The 24,907-nt window shown below is 36.9% G+C and overlaps 1 protein-coding gene across 2 annotated transcripts in view; it reads right to left on the bottom strand.

Moving 5' to 3' along the window:
• Positions 1 to 12,766: 12,766 nt before the first annotated feature.
• vrk3 (VRK serine/threonine kinase 3) overlaps positions 12,767 to 24,907 on the bottom strand; it is a 45,824-nt gene continuing 33,683 nt past the window's right edge. For both annotated transcript variants that reach the window (XM_072547431.1, XM_072547432.1), the window contains exons 11-14: positions 21,827 to 21,947; positions 19,468 to 19,526; positions 14,617 to 14,786; positions 12,767 to 12,992 (exon numbers count right to left, since the gene is read on the bottom strand). In XM_072547431.1, coding sequence (XP_072403532.1) covers positions 14,638 to 14,786; positions 19,468 to 19,526; positions 21,827 to 21,947 — 329 coding nt within the window. In that variant the 3' untranslated portion in view covers positions 12,767 to 12,992; positions 14,617 to 14,637. The remainder of the gene's footprint in view (positions 12,993 to 14,616; positions 14,787 to 19,467; positions 19,527 to 21,826; positions 21,948 to 24,907) is intronic.

The raw sequence follows: 24,907 nt of genomic DNA, 5'->3' as shown, positions 1-24,907 counted from the left end.
CCAATGCAGCAAAACTAGATACAGTGTCATTCAAGGTAAGCTGTCCTCTGATTGGAGTCATATCAAACATATAGGAAGATGATTGTGGCTGTGGTAAGTCAGTCATGTCAGCTCCAGGATATCTCTGCAGGAGTTCCTCAGGGTAGTGCTCTAGGCCCAACTATCTTCAGCTGCTTCATCAATCACTTTCCCTCCGTTATAAGGTCAAGAAGTGGGGATTTTTGTGAATAACCAAACATTGTTCATAACCATTCACGATTCTTGAGATTCTGAAATAGTCTCTGTCTGAATGCAGCAAGACCTGGACGATATCCAGATTTGGGCTAACAAGTGGCAAGTAACATTTGCACCATGTAAATGCCAAACAATGACAATCTCTAACAAGGATCATTGCCTCTTGACTTTCAATGGTATGGCCATCAGTGAATCCCCCAGAATCAACAGACTAGAAACTTAATGGACCAGATCGGACTGCTAGGAATTTTGCAGCGAGTAGTTCACCTCCTGACTCCCCAGAATCTGTCCATTATCTACAAGGCACAAGTCAAGAGAATGGTAGGGTACTCCCCACTTTCCCGAAAGAATGTAGCTCCAACAACACTCGAAGCTCAGCCACCCAGGACAAAACAGCCTACTTAATTGGCACTACATCCATGAGCACTCAGTAACAGCAGTGTGTACCACTATAAGATGTACTGCATAAATTCACCAAAGCTCTTTGGTGTTCATTCCAAACCCATGACCATTACCATGTAGAAGGACAAGGGCAGCCAATACGTGCAAGCACCTGCAAGTTCCCCTCCAAGGCGCACACTATTCCTGAGTTAGAGATATATTGCAACTCCTTCAGTGTCACTGGGTCCAAACCCTGGAATTCTCTTCCAAAGCAGCAATGTGGGAATATATACACCAAATGGAATGCAGCAGTTCAAGAAGGCAGCTTCACAAGTGGGTAAGTGATAAACATTGGTCTAGTCAGCAATGCTTCACAATCCACGAATGAATAAAACAAACATCATCCATTTCGGCCAATATATTAAAAGTAAAAGATAAATGTAACAGTTCCTTGAGGAAGGACTTAAAAGTGAAGGTGCAATTTAGAAAAAAATGGAAGACTTGTATTTACATTGCATGAGCCACTGAGCACTTTACAGCTAATAAATACTTTTGAAGTGTACATTGTAACAATATGTTTTATTCTTTCATGGTATGTGGGCATCGCTAGCAAGGCCAGCATTTATTGCTCAACATTAATTGCCCTTGAGTGCATTGTGTGGCTTGCTAGACTACTTCAGAGGGCACTTAAGAATCAAACACATTAATGTGGGTCTGGAGTAACAGATAAGAGTGATATATTTCCTTCCCTAAAGGGTATCAGTGAACCAAAAGGATTGATGTTAGTCATTATGGTTACCATTATTAAAACTACCTTTTTATTCCAGATCTTAATTAATTGAATTCAAATTCCGTCAGTTACTGTAGTGAGATATTGAGGCATGAACCCATGTCTTCAGCTTTGACAAAGGGTCAGTTAGACTCGAAACGTCAGCTCTTTTCTCTCCTTACAGATGCTGCCAGACCTGCTGAGATTTTCCAGCATTTTCTCTTTTGGTTTCAGATTCCAGCATCTGCAGTAATTTGCTTTTCTTCAGAGCCATTGTCTGAATGTCTGGATTGTAGTCTAGATTCATAAAGTCATCCAGCATAGAAACGGACCCTTTGATCCAATGAGTCCATGCTGACCATGTTCCCAAACTAAACTCGCACCACTTACCTGTGTTTGCTCTATTTCCTTCCAGACCTAACTTGTTCATGTACTTATCTAAATGTCTTTTAAATGTTGTAACTATACCTGCATCCACTACTTCCTCTGCCAATTCAAGTCACACATGAACCATTCTCTGTGTAAAAACGTTGCCCATCATGTTCTTTTTAAAACTCTCTCTTCTTAGCTTAAAAATACGCAGCCTAGTCTTGTGTTTCCCCCACTTTAGGAAAAAGACCCTAGGTATTCACCTTATCTATGGCCCTCATAATTCAGTACCACTATACAAGCCTGCCTCCTGCAACACCCTTTGAAATGTAGCAACATAACTTCCAACTTGCATGTAATAAATACTTCCAAAGAGCAATGTAGCAATAATCAGAACTTGTGATTTTGATTGTGGGATAAATATTGTCTGGATCACCAGTAATAAGTCCCTGCTTACATTCAAAATAGAGCCAAGGTTTTTTCACATCCACCCAAATAGCCAGATGGGGCAACGTTTAACTTGTCCATCTAAGAAAGCACCTTCTACACTGCAGCACTCCCTCAATATTGCATTGCAGCGTCAGCCTGAAGCAGACCTGAACCAGGAACATTATAAATCAAGAAGTGAAAGTGCTACCAACGTTGTATTGGATGACAGAGTGAGATGTATTATGGAAAGAATATTCCATTCACTCTAGACGATTGCAATACTAATAAGACCATAAGACCATAAGACATAGGAGTGGAAGTAAGGCCATTCGGCCCATCGAGTCCACTCCGCCATTCAATCATGGCTGATGCGCATTTCAGCTCCACTTGCCAGCATTCTCCCCGTAGCCCTTAATTCCTCTAGACAACAAGAACCTATCAATCTCGGCCTTGAAGACATTTAGCGTCCCGGCTTCCACTGCACTCCGTGGCAATGAATTCCACAGGCCCACCACTCTCTGGCTGAAGAAATGTCTCCGCATTTCCGTTCTGAAATGACCCCCTCTAATTCTAAGGCTGTGTCCACGGGTCCTAGTCTCCTCGCCTAACAGAAACAATTTTCTAGCATCCACCTTTTCAAAGCCATGTATTATTTTGTACGTCTCTATTAGATCTCCCCTTAATACTTTTGAACAATAATGTGATGATGGATTAGTCATGTGCAATAAAACACTGCTCTAGTGGCTAAAATGAGGATACATTGAGTTCAGAACAAAGCAGTTTAAATTTTGGCTTTCTGTTAAAGCCATTATTGCAGTAAATATGGGAAAATGCTACATTTATTTTCTTTTTAACAATCTTTTCATGCCCAATTACTCTGCAATTCTTGTTTCTTTCTTTTACACTGCTAAAAACGCTGACTCCCTGTTAACTATTGGTTAATAATTATTACAATGATGACTTTTAGTGAATAGTTAAGCAACTGGAGGCTTTAAACTGAAGCCCAATATATCTTCAACTCATTATAGAAAAATGCATTTCCAACAAGGGACAACTGGAGAGTACTAAGGAGTAGGCACTCAACTAAAGGATGTTGAGGGCTGTTGCTACGTCAGTATTAAAATCCAAGATCGATGAATGTATCATAGCTGGGCATTACTGAGTTCAAATGTTTTTGATCTGCACAGCTTATTAATTCAAAATATAAATTTGCTGAATTTTTAGGTGAGTGCAAAAGGGCTATGATGACAAAGACATGAGATAAATGATCCATGAATGATGTTACATTACAGAAAACCAAATATAGTTCAAATTTTTAAAACTCTTAAAAAACTTTGGGAAATCCAGTAATGAATCAATATAAATTTTGAATAGCTTGGTCCATTTTTATATTACCTTAGATACATTTCTAGCAGGATACAAACACTACAACAATTGTTTGATTTTCTCCTATCTAGCTGAATCTTAATGTTGACATAATGTACAAATCAATTGTCTTTGACTGACAGGAATAGGTAACTGATTTTTATATATCACGGGTCAGTGCATAGGGGAATTTACAACCCCATAAATTTAGAAAGGTTTCAGCGGAGTCTTCTTGATGTGGCTTTTCATTATTGTAAATCAGTATGGTTTTCACCTAGACTTTGCTAAACAGAATTCCTCAACTAATTAGATTGACAAACTTCACTTTGTCATGACATATAAACATAAATAATTAGCAGATCATCTGTTTTTGTGTCCTCACAGTTATTAATACTGGTGATTATAGAGGGTGGGGCATGAGGTTGAACTATCTAGTGAACGTGGACATCTGAATATCTCTACACTCTTGTGCTGCTGCGAGATCTGAATTTATGGCATCAACAGACATTGATACCTTTGATTGAGAGAAATCAAGGAGCAATTACTGAATACAAATGATTAAAAGTATAACTTTGTGCCAGTCCTGTAAATATTTTACCCCTTTCTGTGAATATTAATTCATAGAATCATAGAATTCTTATGGTGTGGTAACAGGCCATTTAGCCCAAATAATTCTTTAAACATTTTATTTGTTGATCTAAAATGTTTAGTCATCAGTCACATTGTTACTTTGGAAGAATTTTTCTGATTTTTTTTTCTGGGTTATTTTAATGTCATCTTTCATTAAAACTAATCTGCATGAAAATAACGGAATGTTGGTGTTTTAAACAACTTAGTTTAAGACTTACTAAAACAATTACCATCCCTGAAACTCTATGCTATCATGTTTGAAAACTTCAAACTAAGTGCAAATTTCACCTATGGTTGACGAATAATGGTCTGTCCAGCACAAATCGGGATAAAACCTCTATTTCTTTAAAAAATATAATGCCTCTGTATGTCAATATAGTTGATCCAATCTTATATCTAAACTAAAGAAGCTTAACAATTTAACTTTTATAATTAATTTTAATGTTTCAGAAGTCTTTAATGGTTTTTTTTCTTTTCTCACTAACATTATTCATTGTATAGGCCAGGTAATATAATGCTGATCCTTCATTTCATGGCTTTGACTTCACGTCTCTCAGTCCTTTAGTAGAAGCATTTACTTAGAGACAGACAGGTTTCTTTATGTTGTGTAATGACAGACTTCTGCACATTTACACAATTTCCATGACTTCGCTTAAAAAGTCTGTCCATGTTTCTCTGACCACTGGTCGTCAACATCTTCTCTGATCACTTTTATAGGTTTGTTGTGACTTGTGAGGCATGTAACAAATCAAGCCATGGAAACCTCTTTGCCCTTTCTTGTCTCTTGGGAGCTTCCATCTCAAAGATGGCTGTCACTTTTTCAGGACCCAGCTTCACTCTATCAGGTGTGTAGACCATTCTAAAAAAACTCAGATTCTATCACCTTCACAATCCATGTGTCTGCATTTAGCTTTATCCCAACTTTCCTGGTTCTCGCTGTGGCTTCTGGATGTTGAAAGGATGGTTCTGTTGTAGGAAGTACTAGAATCAGAGGACCTAGTTTTAAAAAAAAAGGTGTCTCTTCTATTTAATATGGATTTGAGAAGAAAGTTCTCTCGTAAAGGTCAGGAATAAGCAATGGAAGCACAATTGTTGAATAATTCTAAAACAGAGATCGATAGATTCTTGATTGACAAAGGAATCAAAGGTTATTAGAGTTAGTGGGAGTGTAGAATTTAGGCCACAATCAGTCACCATCTTTTGAATGATGGAGCAGGGTTGACAGGCTAAATGCCGACTCCTGTTCCTAAATTGTATGTCCATACAGATAGTAGCCATGGTCTTTTTATATATAACATTGAGCTGGATATAATCAGCTGCATCTTCTGTACCATTATATCCCTTAGACATCTCATCTATTTTCTCTGGAGCACTTTCTGGCTCATTTTAAAGCAAAAAGGTATACTCCGTAATAAGCACCATCCAAAATCTGTGCTGCATGTTGCCAACTTTCATGTTCCAGTAGCCATTTCTAGCATCATACATGCTGAAGGTTTTTGCCCTGCCAGTATGTGTGATCTATTCCAGTGTTGGAATAGAGCAGAGTTTTCTCCTCATTGTTTGATTAAAATCTTTGGCAAATTCATAACCATCTATTTTACATCTGTCACCAGAATGGAATTTACCTAATTGGTAGATAACTCCATCAATCTCATTCTCTTCCTCCATTTCTTGGAGCTTTCAACCTTTCCTTTTAGTGCTATTGGTAGTTCTTGTGGGAATCCTTGTTGGATCCATAGTGATATGATACTCAAGATCTTCAAAGTGTACAATTGTCTTATTAAAACACTTTGGATACAAAAGGACATCATCCTTCTTGCTTTTGATTGGGGGATGCTTTTAAATGGATTTATTATTATTAATCTTCAACCTCTGGTGTCACCTTCGGTTCATGGCATAAAAGATCAGCAGTGGCTCCTCAATCCCAGGATAGTAGGGTCTGTTTTGGTGATGTAGATTGTATAGCTAATGTTCTTTTCTTTATATATTCCTCCAACTCAATTCCATTGTATATCAATAGCATGACATTACTTGGTTTTAGACCACCTTCCTTGGGGTAACTACTTTCTTTAAACTTTCAGGAATGAGCTTTTTGTATTAGTATTATTTAGAGTTTCAGTTTAAAGCTTTATAGTCATGGGCTTATTTCTCACCTTCTTTCTGACCTGAATGGTTAGCATTTTTTTTTCTGTGAACTATCAGATCTAGATATTTATTTTAGGTGCATGAATCTCATTTCTATTCTGTTCTCAAATTCACTGCCATCTTCCAAGTGCTATGATCAGCTGATGGAATGATGGAATGTTCCCACTCCTTATTTGACCACAAATAAGATCTACCCATTAATTAGGTGAGTATTTAACTGTTTTTGTGTTGTCATTTTTAAATAAGGATAGTTTTCATTTTGCTTCATTCAGTCAAAGCAAAGATTAATAAAAACACGAATATTCACATACACAAAAAATACATTACACAATACAACACAAGTTAAATGATTTTAAAAAGTTTAGTAAAGAGTAAAATTATATGTTTCCCATATCTCAAGAGTTTGAACTTGTAAAAAAAAAAGAGGTAGGAAGAGGGAGGTTTATATAGTGGATCTTCTGTACTGTTTGTTTCCAGACTGGTTTGTTCCTTCTGGTTTTTGAATTAGGTAAGATTGGTTATCAGAGATAGGTTTCAGTCATGTGATTAATATTTCCATTAGCCACATGAATGAGTTGAAATTGGAAGTCCTTACTACATAATAGGGAATCAATAATGGCAATCCATACCTACTTAACTGTAAATTGGTTTCCTTAAAGCTCTGTTTGTCTCCAAATTGGAAACGTAACAATGAGTGTGAGAATCCATGAATGTTGAGTTTTATTAAGTCCATAACCAATTGATGGTATGAATTCCATAGATAGTTTTGTTTCAGCAGGTTCATTCTCTTCATTATGGGTTGGTGCTATGCACTCATTACAGCTATTGCCTTGGAGCTGGCCACTCAGCTTCTCACATTCTTTCGCAGGAACTAATATGATGTTTTCTGCTGACACCCCATTGTTTTATTGTACCCATAAGTTTGAAATAATCACACATAGTGGAACTCGATGGAATGTTTTTCCAGTTCTCTAAGTTCTATGGAAATAATACATTGTTGCCTTGGCACAGTTGTGATCCATCCTGGATACTGATGTACACATTCACATAAAATAATCCCCAATTATTTTTATATAAACATTTGTAATATGCTGTTAAAGTCATTCTTTAATTCTAAAAATTGTATTCAGCTTTCATTCATTTTCTGCAACAATAAGACTCCATCAAGCTGGTTAACAGCTGATAAAGATTTTAAAAATGCATTGCCTACACATGGTGGCATTTTGAATTTCAAAGGGCAATCCCCTGCAGAGGATTATGTGTTCGATGTCTTAAGAAAACAAAGATGGATAAATCTCCAGGTCCTGATCAAATATACCCTAGGACATCATGGAAAGTTAGGGAAGACATTACAAGGCTCCTACCAGAAATATTTATATCTAATCACAGGAGAGATGCTGGACAACTGGAACATGGCTAATGTTGTTCTTTTATTTAAGGCAGGCTGTAAGGAGAAGCCTCAGAACTACAGATGTGAACGTGACATCGGCAGTGGATAAATTGTTGGAGATGATTCTGAAAGATAGAATTTACATACATTTGGAGAGACAAGGACTAATTAGGGATCGTCTGGTTTTGAGAGGCAGATCATGTCTGACAAACTTGATTACATTCTTGAGGAAGTAACCAAAAATTGATGAGGACAGAGTGATAGTAAAGTCCATATAAACATCTAATCAGTGCACCATGGAGCGCTAAAGTTAGATCACATGGGATTCAGGGTCAGCTTGCCAACTGGATACAAAATTAGCTTCATGATCAGAGACAGAGGGTGATGGGTAGAAGTTGTTTTTTTTGGACTGGAAGCCTGTGACCAGTGATATTCCACAGGGTTTGGCACTGGGTCCACATTTGTTTGTCTTATATAAATTATTTGGATGAGAATATATAAGAGGCACAATTAATAAATTTGTGGATGACACCAAAATTAGTGGCATAGTGGACAGTGAAGAAGGTTATCCAACAGTACACAGAGCTCTTGATCAATTAGGTCAATGGGCTGAGGAGTGGTAGATATTGCATTTTGGTAAAAACAAACTAAGGACCTATACAATTACTGGTAGGGCCCTGGATAATGTTGTAGAACAGTGACACCTAGGCATTCAGCTACATATTTCTTTGAAATTTGTGTCATAGGTAGACATGTGATTAAGGCAGCATTTAAAATTCTTGCCTTCATTGTTCAGACCATTGAGTCTAGGAGCTCTGACATCATAGTGAGGTTGCACAGGACATTGGTGAGGCCTCTTCTGGAGTAGTGCACGCAGTTCTGGTCACCCTGCTCTAGGAAGGATACTATTAAATTGGAGAGGCTTCATAAACGATTGACCAGAATATTGCCAGGATTGGAGGGCTTGAGTTATAAAAATAAAAGGCCTTTTCATTGGAGGCTAGGAGGTTGAGGGGTGACCTTAGAGGTTTATAAAAAAATCATGAGGGACATAGCTAAGGTGAATAACAAGGGTCTTTTCCCAGGGTGGGCGAGTTGAAAACTACAGGGCATATTTTTAAGATGAGAGGAGAAAGTCTTAAAAAGGACAAGAGAGACAACTTATACTGAGAGTGGTTCATGGGTGGAATGAACTATCAGAGGAAGTGGTGGATGTAGGTTCAGTCATAACATTTAAAAAAACACGACTTGGAGGGATATGGGATACAGATTGTTCTGCTATAATTTGCGTTTTGTCAACATGATCGACAAAATTGTGGACGCTGTTTAGAAAACGTGAACTTTCTCCTGAGCAGGTATAGCAGTTTTCTAGCAATCTTGTACAGCTCGATTTTCTATAGAGCAGGCCGTGTTATAGCTTGGGAACATGGTTAGCATAGACTAGTTGGACTGACTATCATGAATTTATATTTGCATTAAAACACAAACTCTAGCCCCTCATTATCAATTGATAACAAGTAAAGTAACTGCATTAACTGCTTACCTCATTATGATTTAAAAGCTTGTTTTTTTAAATTGAATTGCTGATCTTGACATTTGCAATACAAACTTTTCTTTGTAAACAATGGTGAAAAGATACAGATCACAAATTGTGGTTGCCAGTTTCATTTGTGATGCTTCTTTCAAGCGATACTTATAGGATATTATGTGGCCGGGCTTGACTCCTGTTAGCTCTTTAGTAGTAGTGCTCCTGGAGTGTTAGCATTTATGTATCATCAGCAAGGAACTATATTTGCTGCTCTTGCATAATCTGCATGGTCTACAGAGTTTGGATACAAATATCAATTAAGGTGCTTGAACCAAGTCCAATTGGAGAAATTAAACATATCAAAAGGAATACTGATGCAATTTCTCAAAAGGACTTGCTAAACAATTGTATTTGTATTATTTTTATGAATTACAGCTGTACCATATCCTTGCCAATTTTCAGGGGAGTCATGTTACAGAGCAAGCTACTGTGAGCACTACTGTCAGTGGGACCTTCAAAATTAGTGATGTTAAAATCAGTAATACATCTAACTTTATCCATCATTATACTTCACCCTCAATTCTTGCAGCAGCTCAGATAACTGACATATTTTCAGTGTTCAGAAAATATCCAATCTGCATTTAGCTAGGCATCATGTCGATTTCTTTGAAACACTAGTGTGGTATCTCAAGTGAATTGCACAAGACAAATCCTATTATAAAATCCATTATGTGAGGACCATGTCTTTTAATTTTTGTGCCCTTAAAACTATAGGCTGCAAGGAAAAAGAACTGTTTCTATACAAATGTTTTTTAACCAATTTGTCTGCATGATCGCAGGGCTAGAGCAAAGCAGCAGACAGACTAGGGCCTGGTATGGTAAACTGTCACAGATCTTGAGCCCAGTAGTGTGGGGACAGCAAGACCACGAGTGGAAAGCTCACAGGGTGGAGACGCTGCAGGCTATAGAAGGACTGTAACGTTTAACTTTATTTCTTTTATCTTCCTAATTTATACTAAGAAGAACCGTAATGGAGAACTTTTAGCTTTTTGCTTTATTTCTATTTTTGTACCTAATCTATTTTCATAAAAGATTTGTACCTGGTTCTTTGCACTTACGATGGCACCTTGTGTGGTGATACTGTACATGTTTCACTGTACATTGTGCTTTGTTCTTGAGTATGTGACAATTAAATCCAATTCTAATGTCACAATATGGAGTTCAATAACTACTGTGAACTCAGCTTCTGATTGACAGTCAGTCAATCAGAAGCTGAGGAATTATTTACAATTGAAGCTGATTGGTCCTTAGCTAACGGAGTAGATTAGAACACCAAACAAATTACAGATAGAAATATACATAAAAGGCTGTGCTGTTTCCCAAGGAGAAGCTGCATGTTCTTTGCAGTAAAACCTCAGTTTAAACGAAGAAAACCAATTACTGTGAGCAGAGACTTTTCAATTGGTAAATTGAAATTGATCAGACACTGTCCGCTAAGACGCTTTCCAAGTAAATCAGTCAAGTATATTTCTTGTAAATCAGTGTAAGCTTTGACAGAAAGACAAGTGAACACCAGAGACCTAGATAAAAATAGAAGCATTTCCAATCTGGAATTAGGAAGCAAAGACACTGAAATGACTTTCCAGTTTTATCTACTTCTACCAATAATCTATTTTTCCTATTTGTTTGTGCACATATGAGGAGGATTTTATAAAGGAATTAGAATTTTAGCTAACGCTTTATGCCAAGGGTTTCTATCTATTTATTTGGAGCTTTAGTCTAATTACTGATAACAAATAATTCATGTTTAGTACAGAAATCTGTTCTGGGATTTCTATCAGTCTTGATCTGAAAGTCAGGTAAATATGCTTACCTTAAAAGAATTTTAACATTTGGTAAGATTTTGGGAACAGCAGGGCTTGATTTATAGTACAATATCCTTGTGGTACAATTTCAATCTGTTGGCATCATTCTGCACTGCCAATTGGCTGAAGTTATCATGAAGGACTCCCCTTCTCAACCTCTCCTTTGCCTGAGTTGTGGTGACCCTCAGGTTAAACTACACCAGTTGGCACGCTCTGATTAGAGAGGAGTCCACGTTCACCTGTGAAATTGGTGACATTACTTTTACCTAAATGGTAATAAAGAGAAGACTGCATTCCAGCAATCTAAGTTAGAATAAAACTCCGATCCCAAAAAGATGAAAAAACTAGTAATGCTGAAGTCTATTAATAAGCTAACAAAATCTACAATAACCTCACGTTACAGTTACAAAATAGAGAAGGAATTTAGAAATTTACTGAATGTGAATCAGGACATCGCATACTTGAATTAGAAGAAAACTGGTCTGACAGGAAAGGAGACAGAAAGGAAAACATAATATCCCATCAAATAAAGGGCCAGCCTTTGGATTCAGTCATTTATATGGTGCAACGGCATACCTTAAATGCCAAAACAGCAATGCCATAATGCCAGCAACCATAAACCTCCAGACATCATTGGGTGGGTCTCATTAAAAATGTGTTTTGAATGCTTTATAATGTCTGTTAACCTTGTATTTACAATCCTCTGTGTAATCTGCTCTAATCGGAGTTAAGTATTTTGGGTTGAATGATTTTTATCTTGCAGATGTTGACTTCAGGTGCCCTTGGATAGAAGTACGGAACATATACATGAGCTCTCCAAATTCCAGTAGACTTGGATCTGTAATAGAACTCATAAGGCTAGTAACTATTCTAGGGGGTTTGAGGTGTTGTCATTCACATTAAAGTTATTATTCCCTTTCAGCAAACACATGGCCAACAAGTTATAACTTTAGACAGTTTTCTAATGATTAATGGCAAAGAGCCCCAACCAAAACCAAATGGATAATACTTGAAACTATTTGGAAGACAAATTTCACAGTACAAGCAATTCGGCATATTAAAAAAGTGTTCACAAAATAAAGAAAAAACCTCAAAAAACTGTGGATGTTGTAAATCAGGAAAAAACCCAGAAATTTCTGGAAAAACACAGCAGGTCTGGGAGCATCAGTGGAGAGAAAGCAGAGTTAAGGAGACCCTTCTCCAGAACTGGAGTTCTAAAGAAAGGTCACTGGGCCTGAAATGTTAACTCTGTTTTCTCTCCACAGATGCTGCTACACCTGTGTTTCATCACAAAATACATTCAGATAAACTTGATTCAACTTAAACAGACTATATTCATAAAGATAACTAACAACATGGGTTAGAAGTATTTGCCAAAAGAGCTATCATAGCTAATTTCAATGAAGATGTAAACTGTCAAAACTGTCTTTGATTTCTGCAATAGTTCTCTGTTTGCAGAAACAAATCTAGCTCATGCAAGAGCTTGCTGACTATTTAACTTGTTTATTTATAGATAAATGCGTCTCAAGTTTATTGAGGAGGATGGGAATAATAGAGATAATCAGTTGCCACTATGGGATCACGATTAGAACAATGATCAAAATAAGAGCAAAATACCATGGATAAGAAACAGCATAAAAATTCCAGTTTAAAAACATCTCTAAATTACCATTCAATTTTATTTAAAACACCAAATATAAACCTGGAAATCTGAAATACACACAAGCACACACTTTTCTTCCAAAAAAAACTTAACCATGGAACTGTTGCTAAAGAGCTATAAAAAACATGATTTTAAAAATAAAGCGCATCTTTCAAGGCATAGGCTTTAAAATCGACCTCAATATGTTAACACTGATCTCACAGTGGGTTACTGATTGTTCAGATCTGTGGAGAAAAAAAATTCAAAATGTTAGTTTGAGTGCCACTCTGAGAATACCACTAATGTCACTAAAGCTTTGCACTTGGCAGCAGTCAATGGTTTTATTGCGACATGGGAGAAAGTACGTCTGTATTCCTACTTCAGTTATTTATTTAGGGCAGGCATGGTTTTCTGTAAAGAAACTAGACTCACTGATAACCCAAACACATTTCTCAATTACTAGCAATTATTTAGCATCAAAACATATCAAAACAAAATTACCCCAAACAATAGACTCTTGAGAATAGCTCAGCCAAGACCAAATAGACTGAAGAGTCAACTTATTTACATTTGGATTTTCTGCCCATTTCCAGCAATTACTTGCAGAGGCACAGAACTGCCCCGGTGTAGCATTCAAAACCATTGACACAACAAAAGTGAGAACAGAAACAGATAATTTACATTTTACATCAATTGCGGTCCGAATTCTACACGCCTGCTGTGTTCTTATGTTCTTTTAACGTACTTTCCATGGCTTTCAACCAATTACCTGAACGTAGTCTTAAATGTTGACATAGTTTCTGTTTAATCACCAATTCTGGTAATGTATTTCCCACCTTTATAAAAAGGTCTTCTCAACACTATATTCTAATCTGTTGCATTTAATCTTGTATCAAGCTCCGGGCCTCTCAAATTGCTGGCACGCTTTAATTCTACTATTTCATGATCATTCCTTCATATTTTAAAACACCTCTAATCATGTCAATCTCCACCATTCTAACAAAAGCAAAACCAATTTTCCTCAAGTGCTTTAAAATCCATATTTCTTCATAGTAAGCAATAGTCTGATTAATTCCCATAATATTCTGACAATACCTTGGAACTCAGACTGTACACAAATTTTCAGGTCTCGTATACAAAACCTTGGCAAGACCATGTAAAAGCTGATATTGTTTAAAAATATTCCGTGTGATTTCTGGCCTAAAAAAATCTTTTGCTTTTGTACATACTTCATGTAAAATTGACAACATTTTCAGGGACTGTTGCCGAAAATTTCAGAATCAAAGCATAATCTCTACAATTGCACCAAAAACTTCAGTTACTCTTTAATTTAAAACAGTAACACTTACCAAACACCCTCCTATGCCTCTTTGTCAACTAACGTAGGAAGCATGAATATCAATTTTGAATTTTGAGGGCAAAAAAAAAATTGATAGTGCGAATGAAAAAGGGATACAAGGACCAACTTCCAGCGTGAACTAGGCTCTTCCATCTTGAAGTATTGCCCCCAGCCTTCTTGGGGAGGAAAGGCTCAGATCTTGCTAATCAGGCCTTTTCAAGTGCTGATTTGATGTAAAGACCCTGCAAAGGTTAGGTCAAGGACTGGGAATTATCAGTGGGACATCTCACGGCATAGCCCTTCCCTAGCCCTCAAGCAGCATTGAACAGTGGGTACAGCTGCTACTACTTCTGAGGTGTAGGGGTAAAGGAGGATCCTTAATAAAACACAGAGAAAGGAATAAAATAAACTGCTGTCTGTTTGAGTCAGTGTCTGCTCAAAAAGGAGTACAATGCTACAAGTGTCAGAAACTCTCTAGATATCTAGAATCAACTTTGAACAGTCAAAGTTCAACTGGAAACTGACATTACCTAGTCGTGTGCACACAAAATTTATTTAGTGGTTATAAGATCCAGAGGGTCATAAGGTGACATGCCCAGCCTTTCAAGGCCACCTTTTAATTGATTTTTTAGTTCTTCATAATCAGGCTCTTCGTCATATTGTAGAGACATGACCTGTTGCAAATATTTCTTCAGTTCTTCTGTAAGTTAATAAAATTGATTTAAAAATTAATAAGCAGAAGGGAACATAACATTTCATTATACACAAATATTTATTATTTCAGAAACAAAAAACTTTTATATTGAAATAACTGCCTTTCAAGCTTGGGAAAAAGTCTGGCCAACTTAAATAGCACAGTTAATTGAGTAAAACATCCCAAATAGATTCAGTCAGAAAGGTGGTTCAGTGGGAATTGGGTTGAGGGAGCAGGAGGTAGGTTTCACGAATAAGATGAGCAAAGAGAGGGAATGAGGGGAAAAACAGAAAAAATTCGAGTTTAAGCTAAGACTAGGGTTATGGGTAGCTATAGAGTTGGTTTGGGACTGAAGCACAGGGCAAAAAGCAGCTTACACTTACGTAACAATGTGAAAACTTTAAAATAATTATGCACCAATCTACATTGAATTACGTTTAAAATGACTACATGTCAATGAGTGAACATTGTAATAAGAGGTGACCTTGGTACTTATACAAGTTTTAATTGCTACAGAGTACTCAAGTAGTATGAAATGCACAAATACATATGAACAAAGGTACAATTTTAGGGATGACAAAGTTTGAAGGAATCAAAGTACAGAGTTAAACATAATGATACAAAGAAATGGATTAAAGGTAAAATCAGAGCAAAACTAAAAACAATACCCAAAAGGAAGAGCTCTGATGAATTGAAAAATCTTAATCAGTGAAGACGAATGAAGAATACTCGCCTTGAAGGAGATTAAAATCTACAATAGACAGAATATTGCAGATGAAAGAAAGCAACAGATACTCCCTAAATGTTTTGAAGCTGATGAAGTTAGTCATAGAATCATAGAAGTCTTACAGTGTGTAAACAGGCCATTTAGCCCAACAAATCCACATCAAACCTCTGAAGAGTATCCCACCTAGACCCATTCCCTACCCCTATTATTCTATATTTCCCTTACTAATGCACCGAGCCTACACATTCCTGAACATGATGGGCAATTCAGTATGGCCAATTCACCTAACCAGCGCATCTTTGGACTGTGAGAGGAAACCAGAGCACTCTGAGGAAACCCATGCAGACACAGGGGAATGTGCAAACTCCACACACACAGTTGCCCAAGGTTGGAATTGAACCCGGGTCTCTGGCACTGAGAGACAGTGGTGCTAACCACTGAGCTACCATGCCATCAACTTTGTAAAGAGGTCTATGCGTCTTTGTAGCCTGGATGCTTAACATTCAAACCAACACTGAACAGTAATTGATAAAGCTAATGTAACGATGAACTTCACAAACCAGTAGACAGAGGCAGGAAACATCAAACATACTGCAGCTTGATCAAATCAGACTGTATTTTGGAAACAGGATTCAGTTCTAATTACCACGACATGACAGAAACATTTGAAGACATGAGGACTCCAGGAGGGAGGCAGGAGAGTGAATGGACAATTACTCAAATTACGTTTGCTCTTTGAATCTACAACAATTGCTTTATATTAGGGCAAAAATCATTGGAAGTACTTCTAATACAATCTTAAATCTGTATTTAAACAAACGAGTGGGTTGAGTGTTTCATTGGCAAAGCCAACTTTTATTGCCCTTAAGCTACCTTTTTGAACCATGACAAGTGCTGGTTCTAGGTACATCTAAGGTATTGTTAGGAAGGGGTTTGTGGCTTGAAAGTGAATGTGCAGATATTGTGTTTGCATACATCAGCCACCCTAGTTTGCAGAGGTTGTGGGTTTGGAAGGTGCTAAGTCGTGATGAATTGCTGCACACCTTGTACTTGGCGCACTGGCTGCAGCCAGTGTGATAATGGTGAAGGGACTGAATTTGCAAAGTAATGGATGGGGTGCCATTCAAGAAGATTGCATTTTTATTTGAATTCCACTCATTCAGGCAAATGAAAAGTATTCTACGACACTTGGGCTTGCGTCTTGTAGATACTGGTCAAAGGTTAGAGAGCTAGGAGGGAGTTCCTGCCACAGAATTCTTGGCCTCTGACCTGCTGCTGTGGCCACAGTATTTAATTTCCTAGTCCAGTTCAGTTTCGAGTCAACTGAATCAGGACATTGATTATGGAAGATTCAGCAATGGTAATATGCCAGTTAACACCATAGGGAAATGATGAGATTCTGTATGTTGGAGATGGTCGTTGCCTGGTACTCGTGTGGTGTGACTTATTAACCCACAACTGAATACTATCGAGGTGCTGATACATATGGATACAGGCTGCTTCAGTATCTAAGTTACAAATGGGGCTGAACACTATAGTCAAACATCTCCACTTCTGACCTTATGATGGAGGGAAGGGACTCATGAAGCGGCTGAAGGCAGTATTGTTCTATTTTGCGTTGGGTATGATTCCAACCAATGCACATACTTCCCAAATTCCCACTGACTCCAATGTTCCGAGAGCTTGTCAAGAGCAATCCTTCTCTCCTCACCTTTGGGCTTTCGCTCTTTTGTCCATGTTTAGACAAAGACTTAATGAGGTCAGGTGCTAATTGGTTTTGGCAGAAACAAACCAAGTGTCAGTGAGCAGGTTATTACTGTACCTCTTGATAGTATGGACAATGACCTTTGCATCACTTTCTTGATCAAGAGAAGCCTAACAGTGGTAAACTGGCGAGCTTGGATTTGTCCTAATTTTGTAGGCAGGATATACCAGGGCAACATGCCACATTGCCAGGTGGATAATAGTCTTGTAATTGCACGGGAGGGGCATTGGAAGGTATGAGACACAATCTTCAGTACTATTGTTGGAATGTTGTCAGGATCCAGAGCTTTTGCAGTACGCAGTGCCTTCAGCTGTTTCTTGATATCATGCGGAATTAATCAAATTGATTGAGAGGTGGCATTTATAATGTAAGAGACCCTCAGCAAGAGACCAAGATCATCAACTCAACATTCCACCTGTAGATGGATGCGAATAATTCAGCCTTATCTTTCACTGTGCTCTCCTGTTCTTGAAGATGGGGACATTTGTGGAGCCTCCTGCTTCTGTTGGTAGTTTAATGGTCGATACCACTCATGTCTGGATATGGCAGTACTGTGGAGCTCTGCAGTCAATGACCTTTGCAGTACTGATCCCCAAGGTGTTCCATTAGTTATAGCTTATCAAGCACAAGATCCATTTATCTCTATGCTCTGGTTTCAGTTAGTAGACCAACCCTTTATGATAATATACTATCACTAAACCATGTGCTAATGTGTAGTAACCTTTGATGTGGCATTTTATTAAATGTCTTTAGGAAATACAAATACACTACTACTCCAAGGTCCCCTTTATCCACTTTGCTGTTATTCTCTCAAAGAGCTCTAATTAGAGTCAGAGTCAGAACATGATTTCCCTTTACGAATCCATGTTGGATCAGATAATCATAATTATGATCAGACAAAGTACATGTTTAATAATGGATCCCAATAATTTTCTTATGATAGATGTTAGGCTGATGTGTCGTTACTGCAAATATTATACTACAAAACTTGCAAAGTAATATGAGATCATTTGCTAGGTAATCAGGCACTATATAAAAATAAGTATTCTTTATACCATGAAAAAAAGTAAATTCGGTTTTAAGCTATTTAGAGAAAGAAATATCTGTGTTGCTGTTATGAAGTGTGATCTAATCAAATGGATAAAAGTCTTCCACGACAGCTGAATAACTGAGTGAAGAACTGAGCATTGCAAACCAAGAACATCTTGTTTTGATTCCCTACTTTGTGCTGATTTAACATTCAGCAGGACAATATAATTAACCTTGGTATTCTCTGGAGTATCTGCATGGTGACAATAGTCAAAAGCCAACCTAGCTTTTGACTGTCAGAACAGCCAGTCAAGATTCAAACTGTACCACAAAATTAACATAAATACAGAATTAAATGGAAATTGTAAATGGGCCGACAGAAGGTTTTAAGTGAGATTCTATACTTTTCATGTCCTGAACCAGGCAAGTAGATCCAGGAGAGGGTATTGTGCAGAGTACAACAGCGGATCAAAGAGTAACAAAAGACTTTTCAGAGCCTTCTCACCCTGTTGAAATTGAGTCAATCACAAGATGGAAAAGAGTAATTCACATAGATTTGTTCTCTATGTGCTTCCTAATTAAAGTGTTCATGGCAAATTCCTCAGCAATATGGTAAACACTTAGAATTCCACTTGCAAGCTTGTAGATACAACAGAAACCGTTGTTCATAAGTCACATTTACCAAGATGTATATTTTAAAAACTGTAACCAGATCATCTGGAAATGTGCACAGAAACACTTAAAGCACACATCATCTGTTCCTTGGTGTGCACTGGATTCTGACAATAAATATGTAATATGCAAACTTCCAAATAATTGAAAATTAGATTCTAAAAATCTAGGTTCAAAATTCAACAGGCTTTGCAGCATTTTACTTGAACATTACAGAATAATAAATAGTAATTTATGTACTTCAATTTTTATTTAGTTTTAATAATCATAATTAGAACTTGGCATTGGGTACAGTATTCTTTCCTCCACTCTACCACCACCCTCCCCCCAAAACATTTAAGTTTGGAAAGGGTCCAGTTAGCCAAATGATAATCACACAAGCTAAAAACCTAGGCTGGTAATTGGTTTTTATGTTGAACATTCTTATTACATTCATGCAGATTTAATTTTACATTAAATAACATACGTGTCTTGAAAACTCAAATTAATATTACCTGGAAACTTTCTTTTCCCAGAACAGTACTTGAAAAGACTTGGTAGGTCAGCTTTGTATCTGACAAAGAAACCCCAAAAATGAGTAAATCAGTTTAAAAATTAAATCCATATTATAAATATTAATGTCTACATAAACATCTTGTTCAACATATCAAATATTACATATGCATCTGTCTCAAGTATGGAGAAGCAGAATTAATTTCTGTGGAGGGAAATAAAAAGCTAATCAAGAACATATAATATTAGGGAGACAGTTTTTGCAGGCTTTCAATTAACCTCTCTCAATATTGGGATTCCAATCTCCAGTCTGAAATACAATTAATCTTTGAATTTATCTTTAAATTCACCATGAAACATAAAATTTGTGTTATATTTTGCAGCCATGTAGGGATCCTTCACTTCAGCAAAATAACAGATTATTGCTAAAACAAAAACCATTGTCAAAGCTTTACTTTGCACTCATCAAAACAATTTGCAAGAATTCCTTTAAGAGTGCAAGACAAAAGACTTCAACAAATTTCACTGCTTTTCAGCAGTACTCAACTCTGTACTGTCAAATGACAATATAAATTATTCAGTGTCGTTTTAATTAATACATTCTCTGACTTACTGTGAAGACCGCAAAAAATGAGCTAGTTTTGACAAGGTGAAGTCACATTAAAATATAGCCCACAACCAGAAAAATGGTTAACAGTACAATCTACAAGTTTTTGGTTTACTCCAATATAGTGCTGTGCTAATGGATTACCTTTACAAAAAAGATAAAATGGGGGAAGTCTCTCTATCTTTCTGCCGAGAAAGATTCCTGTTAATTTTTATAGCCCAAAGGCAGACAAAATGGCAAACCAGAGATTATCTTGCCAGTTCTCTCCACTTGCAGATGCTCCATTTGTCAGGTGACAACCATCCCACACTTCGTTAAGCATTCTTATCTGATGCTATTTCTATAAAGTTTTGTAAATCCATTGAAAATATTTCCTTGAAGAAATCCCAGTGCGTAAAGTGCTTGAGATTCAATTTGGAGGGCATGCCTTGAGTGTCAATTAATTCATTGAACTTCATTGATGATTAATGTTTTAACTCCTCCAGATTGATGAAATTCTAAATCAACTGCAAAATGTCATTAAGGCTGCCTCCCTTTAGGGCTAATGCATAATTTGGGAGTGGGTGTGCAAAACACAACAGATTTTTGTTAAATTCAAATGACTGATAGCAAGACAGACCCTGAATTTAGAGTTAGTCGTTCATGGCAAAGGAGGAGATGGCCATTTGGCCCATCAAATTTGTGCCAGCCCACCATGGAGAGATCAAAACTGTCACACTTCTCAGTATGATGCTCCCCTGGCCCTAACTTAGTCATCCAGGTCTTCATCGTCCTCCCTAATTAGTAGAGGAATACAAGTTAAAACAAAAAAAAATTGAAAGTGCAGCTGAACGTTTTAAACACATGAACCTTACCAGAACCAAGGCTTATAAAAGCACCTTCAAATACTGTCACCTTCAGCAACTACGTAATTTTCAAGCACAGTAAGCAATGACCGTATATTTTTATTTCAGTTTAAAATGATTTTATCCTGTTTTTCAGTTCCTCACACCCTCAAGTCAGAAGATCTCCTACTTTAGCCTAAGCAATATCTGGCCATGAAATGAAATTGCAGAACAGGCAGAAATATTTCTTGTGTTCATCTGAAATTCCTCCTTTGCTATTTGAGTGGATGATTTAACAGTTTTGTCAAAAAAAAATTCACACTCCTGCTAAAATAGCATAGGTATTTCAGGTGAATATGTTAAGCATTTATATTCGTTCCACTGCAACTTTCAAGGCACCTGAACAAAATGCTGATAATAGGAGGAAGAACAGAATGGGTGGATTGCGGGGAGGCACACAATGCATTGGTGTCAGCCAAAGTAACTATTCCAATCATTTAAAAACTTAAATGTTTTGGATGGTAACTTTCAAATCCTAATTTTGTATCAAGTCTCACATTCTAAGCATCATTTAATTTACCAGGGTCCTCCTTTTAAAAAAGAACTGAAGGGTATTAACTTTATAAACAAAATAACTAAAAAGTTGAAATCTTCCTCCTGCACAACACTCATCACACTATCATTTATGATGACAACATTGTTTAAAATGCTCCTGGTTCTTGACTATACTAGCATTTGAAACCTTTATCAAACCACTTCGATATTTCACCATACAACACGAATTTGTAAACCACTGTAGTTTCCTCAAATAGTGCAATCTTAAATTTGACTTATTTTCCATGCTCAAGTACAACTGAAGACAATCTTAAATTGCATATATGCAACATTTAGATTGTGCACGTTATTACATAAATATATACACTCACTCACTTCTGTTTTGTTTCCATGACAGAGTTGGGATAATCAACATTATCAGACCATGGTAAGGAACCACACAACGCCTTCAACATGCAGTAGCCCAGTGTTTCAAGATCACTACGTCTGGAAGGTCCTATAACATATACATGAATTTGTTTACTTTGTTAATCCATGAACTACTGTTAAAGAAAAATACATAGAATAATGGAACTTGCAGTATTTTAGGAGGATAACAAAGAAAAACTTAGCTAAGTAATAACCTCCAACTGTCAAAAATTAAGGCACATGATGTGTTTAAATCTGAAGATGGGTTAATGTCTTGACATGTTTTGCAGTGTCTGCAAATCTATAAACTGGCAAGACTCATTCTCATTCTTAATTCTTCTTTCCTCTGCATTACACAAGACTGGTTTAACCTACAAACTGCAGCAAACTAAACTTTACATGCCCAGACTCTATAGATATTCCTTTAGGGAAATTAACACACCCAAACAGAGGTTCAGAAATAACTAGTTAAATATATTAGCCAAGTGAATGATGCAGGATTACCTTTCCTAGTACGATTTCTCACTGCCACAGTTTCAATGTTTACATTTGCTTTCCCATTAATAGATAGAACTTATTCCCAAACATTCCATTAATGACTTGGAATCTGGTTTACTAAAATCTGTTACGAATAATTATACAACAATTTATTGAACAAAAAAAACTAAGATTTATCTTTCAAGGTAGACTTCAATTCTGACTTTTGCTTTCAGAGTTTTCTTATGCCAGTACTGTCCTTGGTCCTTCTCGATACATCTCATAAGGCTACACTACTCAGACTATTGAATGATTTTGTGTGTCTAATAACTATAGAAACTTGTTCAATTGACTCTAGTGTTAAATCACACAGTAGGCAACAATGTTATCTGAAAACCATACACTCACTTGCCCCATAAGTGACCAGGCACAGTGATTAAGTACAATCAGTAATTTATATTAATATTGAACCTTAACACAGCAAAGAAACATTGCAAGACACGTTACAGGAACATAATCTGGTACTCAGCCATGTACTATATGATCATAACATAGGATTTAAAGAACCTCTTGTATGAAAGAGTAGCAGAGAGATGGAGAGGTTAGATGGATTCCTAAAACATAAGACCTTGACCTCAAAAAAGGTAAATTAAGTAATCCCAGATGCTCAAAGGACAAGAATTGGAGGAGATGAAAGGATGGAGGATATTAAAGCTGGGAGGGGCAAGGCCACGGAAAGATTCAAAATCAAAGATGATATTGATTTTTTAAAAAAACTCATGTTTAATCGGAACCGGACATAGGTCCACATATACATGGATAATTGATAAATAGAACTTGGTGTGAGTTGAACATGGGCAGTAGGTTTTTGATTACTTCAGGATAACAAAGGTCAAATGTGCACTGAAATTATTAAGCTGAGTGTTAAAGGCACAGTTGAGCTTTCAGCAACAAGAAGCTGAGGTAAGGGAGAAATCAGATGGATACAGGGATGGAAATACTAGGTGTTGGCTTCCGTCTTGGACACATATGACACCCAAGCTGAAATCATAAAGTGGCTGATTCAACCTTAGAGCTATTAGGGAGAGGGATGCAGAGTTAAGCATCTTTGAACTCCCAGGCTCATCCACTAGTGACAGTCAGACTCATGACAACATGACAGTCAGTCTCATGACAACAGAAAGTTTCAATCCCTAGAAACTATTGTGATGCTTTGTTTCACTGTTCATGTTAACATAGTTAAAAATCACACAACATCAGGTTATAGTCCAACAGGTTTAATTGGAAGCACACTAGCTTTCGGAGCGACGCTCCTTCATCAGGTGATAGTGGAGGGCTCGATCGTAACACAGAATTTATAGCAAAAAGTTACAGTGTGATGTAACTGAAATTATACATTGAAAAATTGACACATCTGTTAACAGATGTGTCAATTTTTCAATGTATAATTTCAGTTACATCACACTGTAAATTTTTGCTATAAATTCTGTGTTACGATCGAGCCCTCCACTATCACCTGATGAAGGAGCGTCGCTCCGAAAGCTAGTGTGCTTCCAATTAAACCTGTTGGACTATAACCTGGTGTTGTGTGATTTTTAACTTTGTAGACCCCAGTCCAACACCGGCATCTCCAAATCATGTTAACATAGGAATGGTTTATTCATTTGTAATTTTAATTTGATTATACACTTCTTTTACAATCCCCTTCCACCACTTTCCTGAACTTGTCTGTTTTTGAATAAATCAGATGATAAAGACAGCATGTAAAAATGGTAGCACTTTAAAATCATAGGTGACTTAGCCTTCAAGAAGGCTGGGATAATTGAAGATTGGCAGAAGTAGCCACAAAGAAGAATTCAGAATACATTTGAGAGTTTCCTACAATGTTGTGGATCCAACCAGAGATCAGGCAAAGGACCTGGTGATATGTAATCAGACAGATTTAATAAATGAACTCAAAGTAGAAGGTCCCTTATAAAAAGTGACCATAACATAATAAAATTTAGTGTTCAGTTTGACAGGAAGAAACTCAGGTCAGAAATAACTGTGCTAAGCTTAAACAGAGCAGAGTTGGCTCGAGTGGACTGAGAAAGGAATTTAGCCAAGACTTATGAATAATGGCAAATTTTAAAGAAAATACTTCATGGCTCATAACAAATATATATCCCTGGAGAAAGGAGGATGCTAGGAAGGGGATAAGCCAACCATGGTTAAGCAGGGAAGTCAAGGATACCATCAAATTTAAACAAAAAACAAAAACAATGTAGTGAAGATTAGAAGTAGCCAGAGATGAGAAACTTTAAAAAAAAAACAAAGGTAGAAAATAAACTTTGAGGGTAAACTTGCAATAGAAATATCAAGATGAACAGCAAGAATTTATTTAAACATAAAAAAAAGAGACTAAAGTGAACATAGGCCTATTAAAGAAATGAGGCTGAGGAAATAATAATAGGAAACCAGCAAGTGGGAGTTGAATAAATACTTTGGATCAGTCTTCATGGCAGAGAAGTCTAGGAGCATTCCAAAAATAATAAATCAAGAGGAAAAATGGTAACAGGACAGAAGTGCAAT

This window comes from Chiloscyllium punctatum, chromosome 26 (genome assembly GCF_047496795.1).
Source record: "Chiloscyllium punctatum isolate Juve2018m chromosome 26, sChiPun1.3, whole genome shotgun sequence".
In the NCBI taxonomy this organism is placed as follows: domain Eukaryota; kingdom Metazoa; phylum Chordata; class Chondrichthyes; order Orectolobiformes; family Hemiscylliidae; genus Chiloscyllium; species Chiloscyllium punctatum.
Note: the sequence above shows the minus strand (reverse complement) of the source record. Positions and strands in the feature narration are given on the sequence as shown.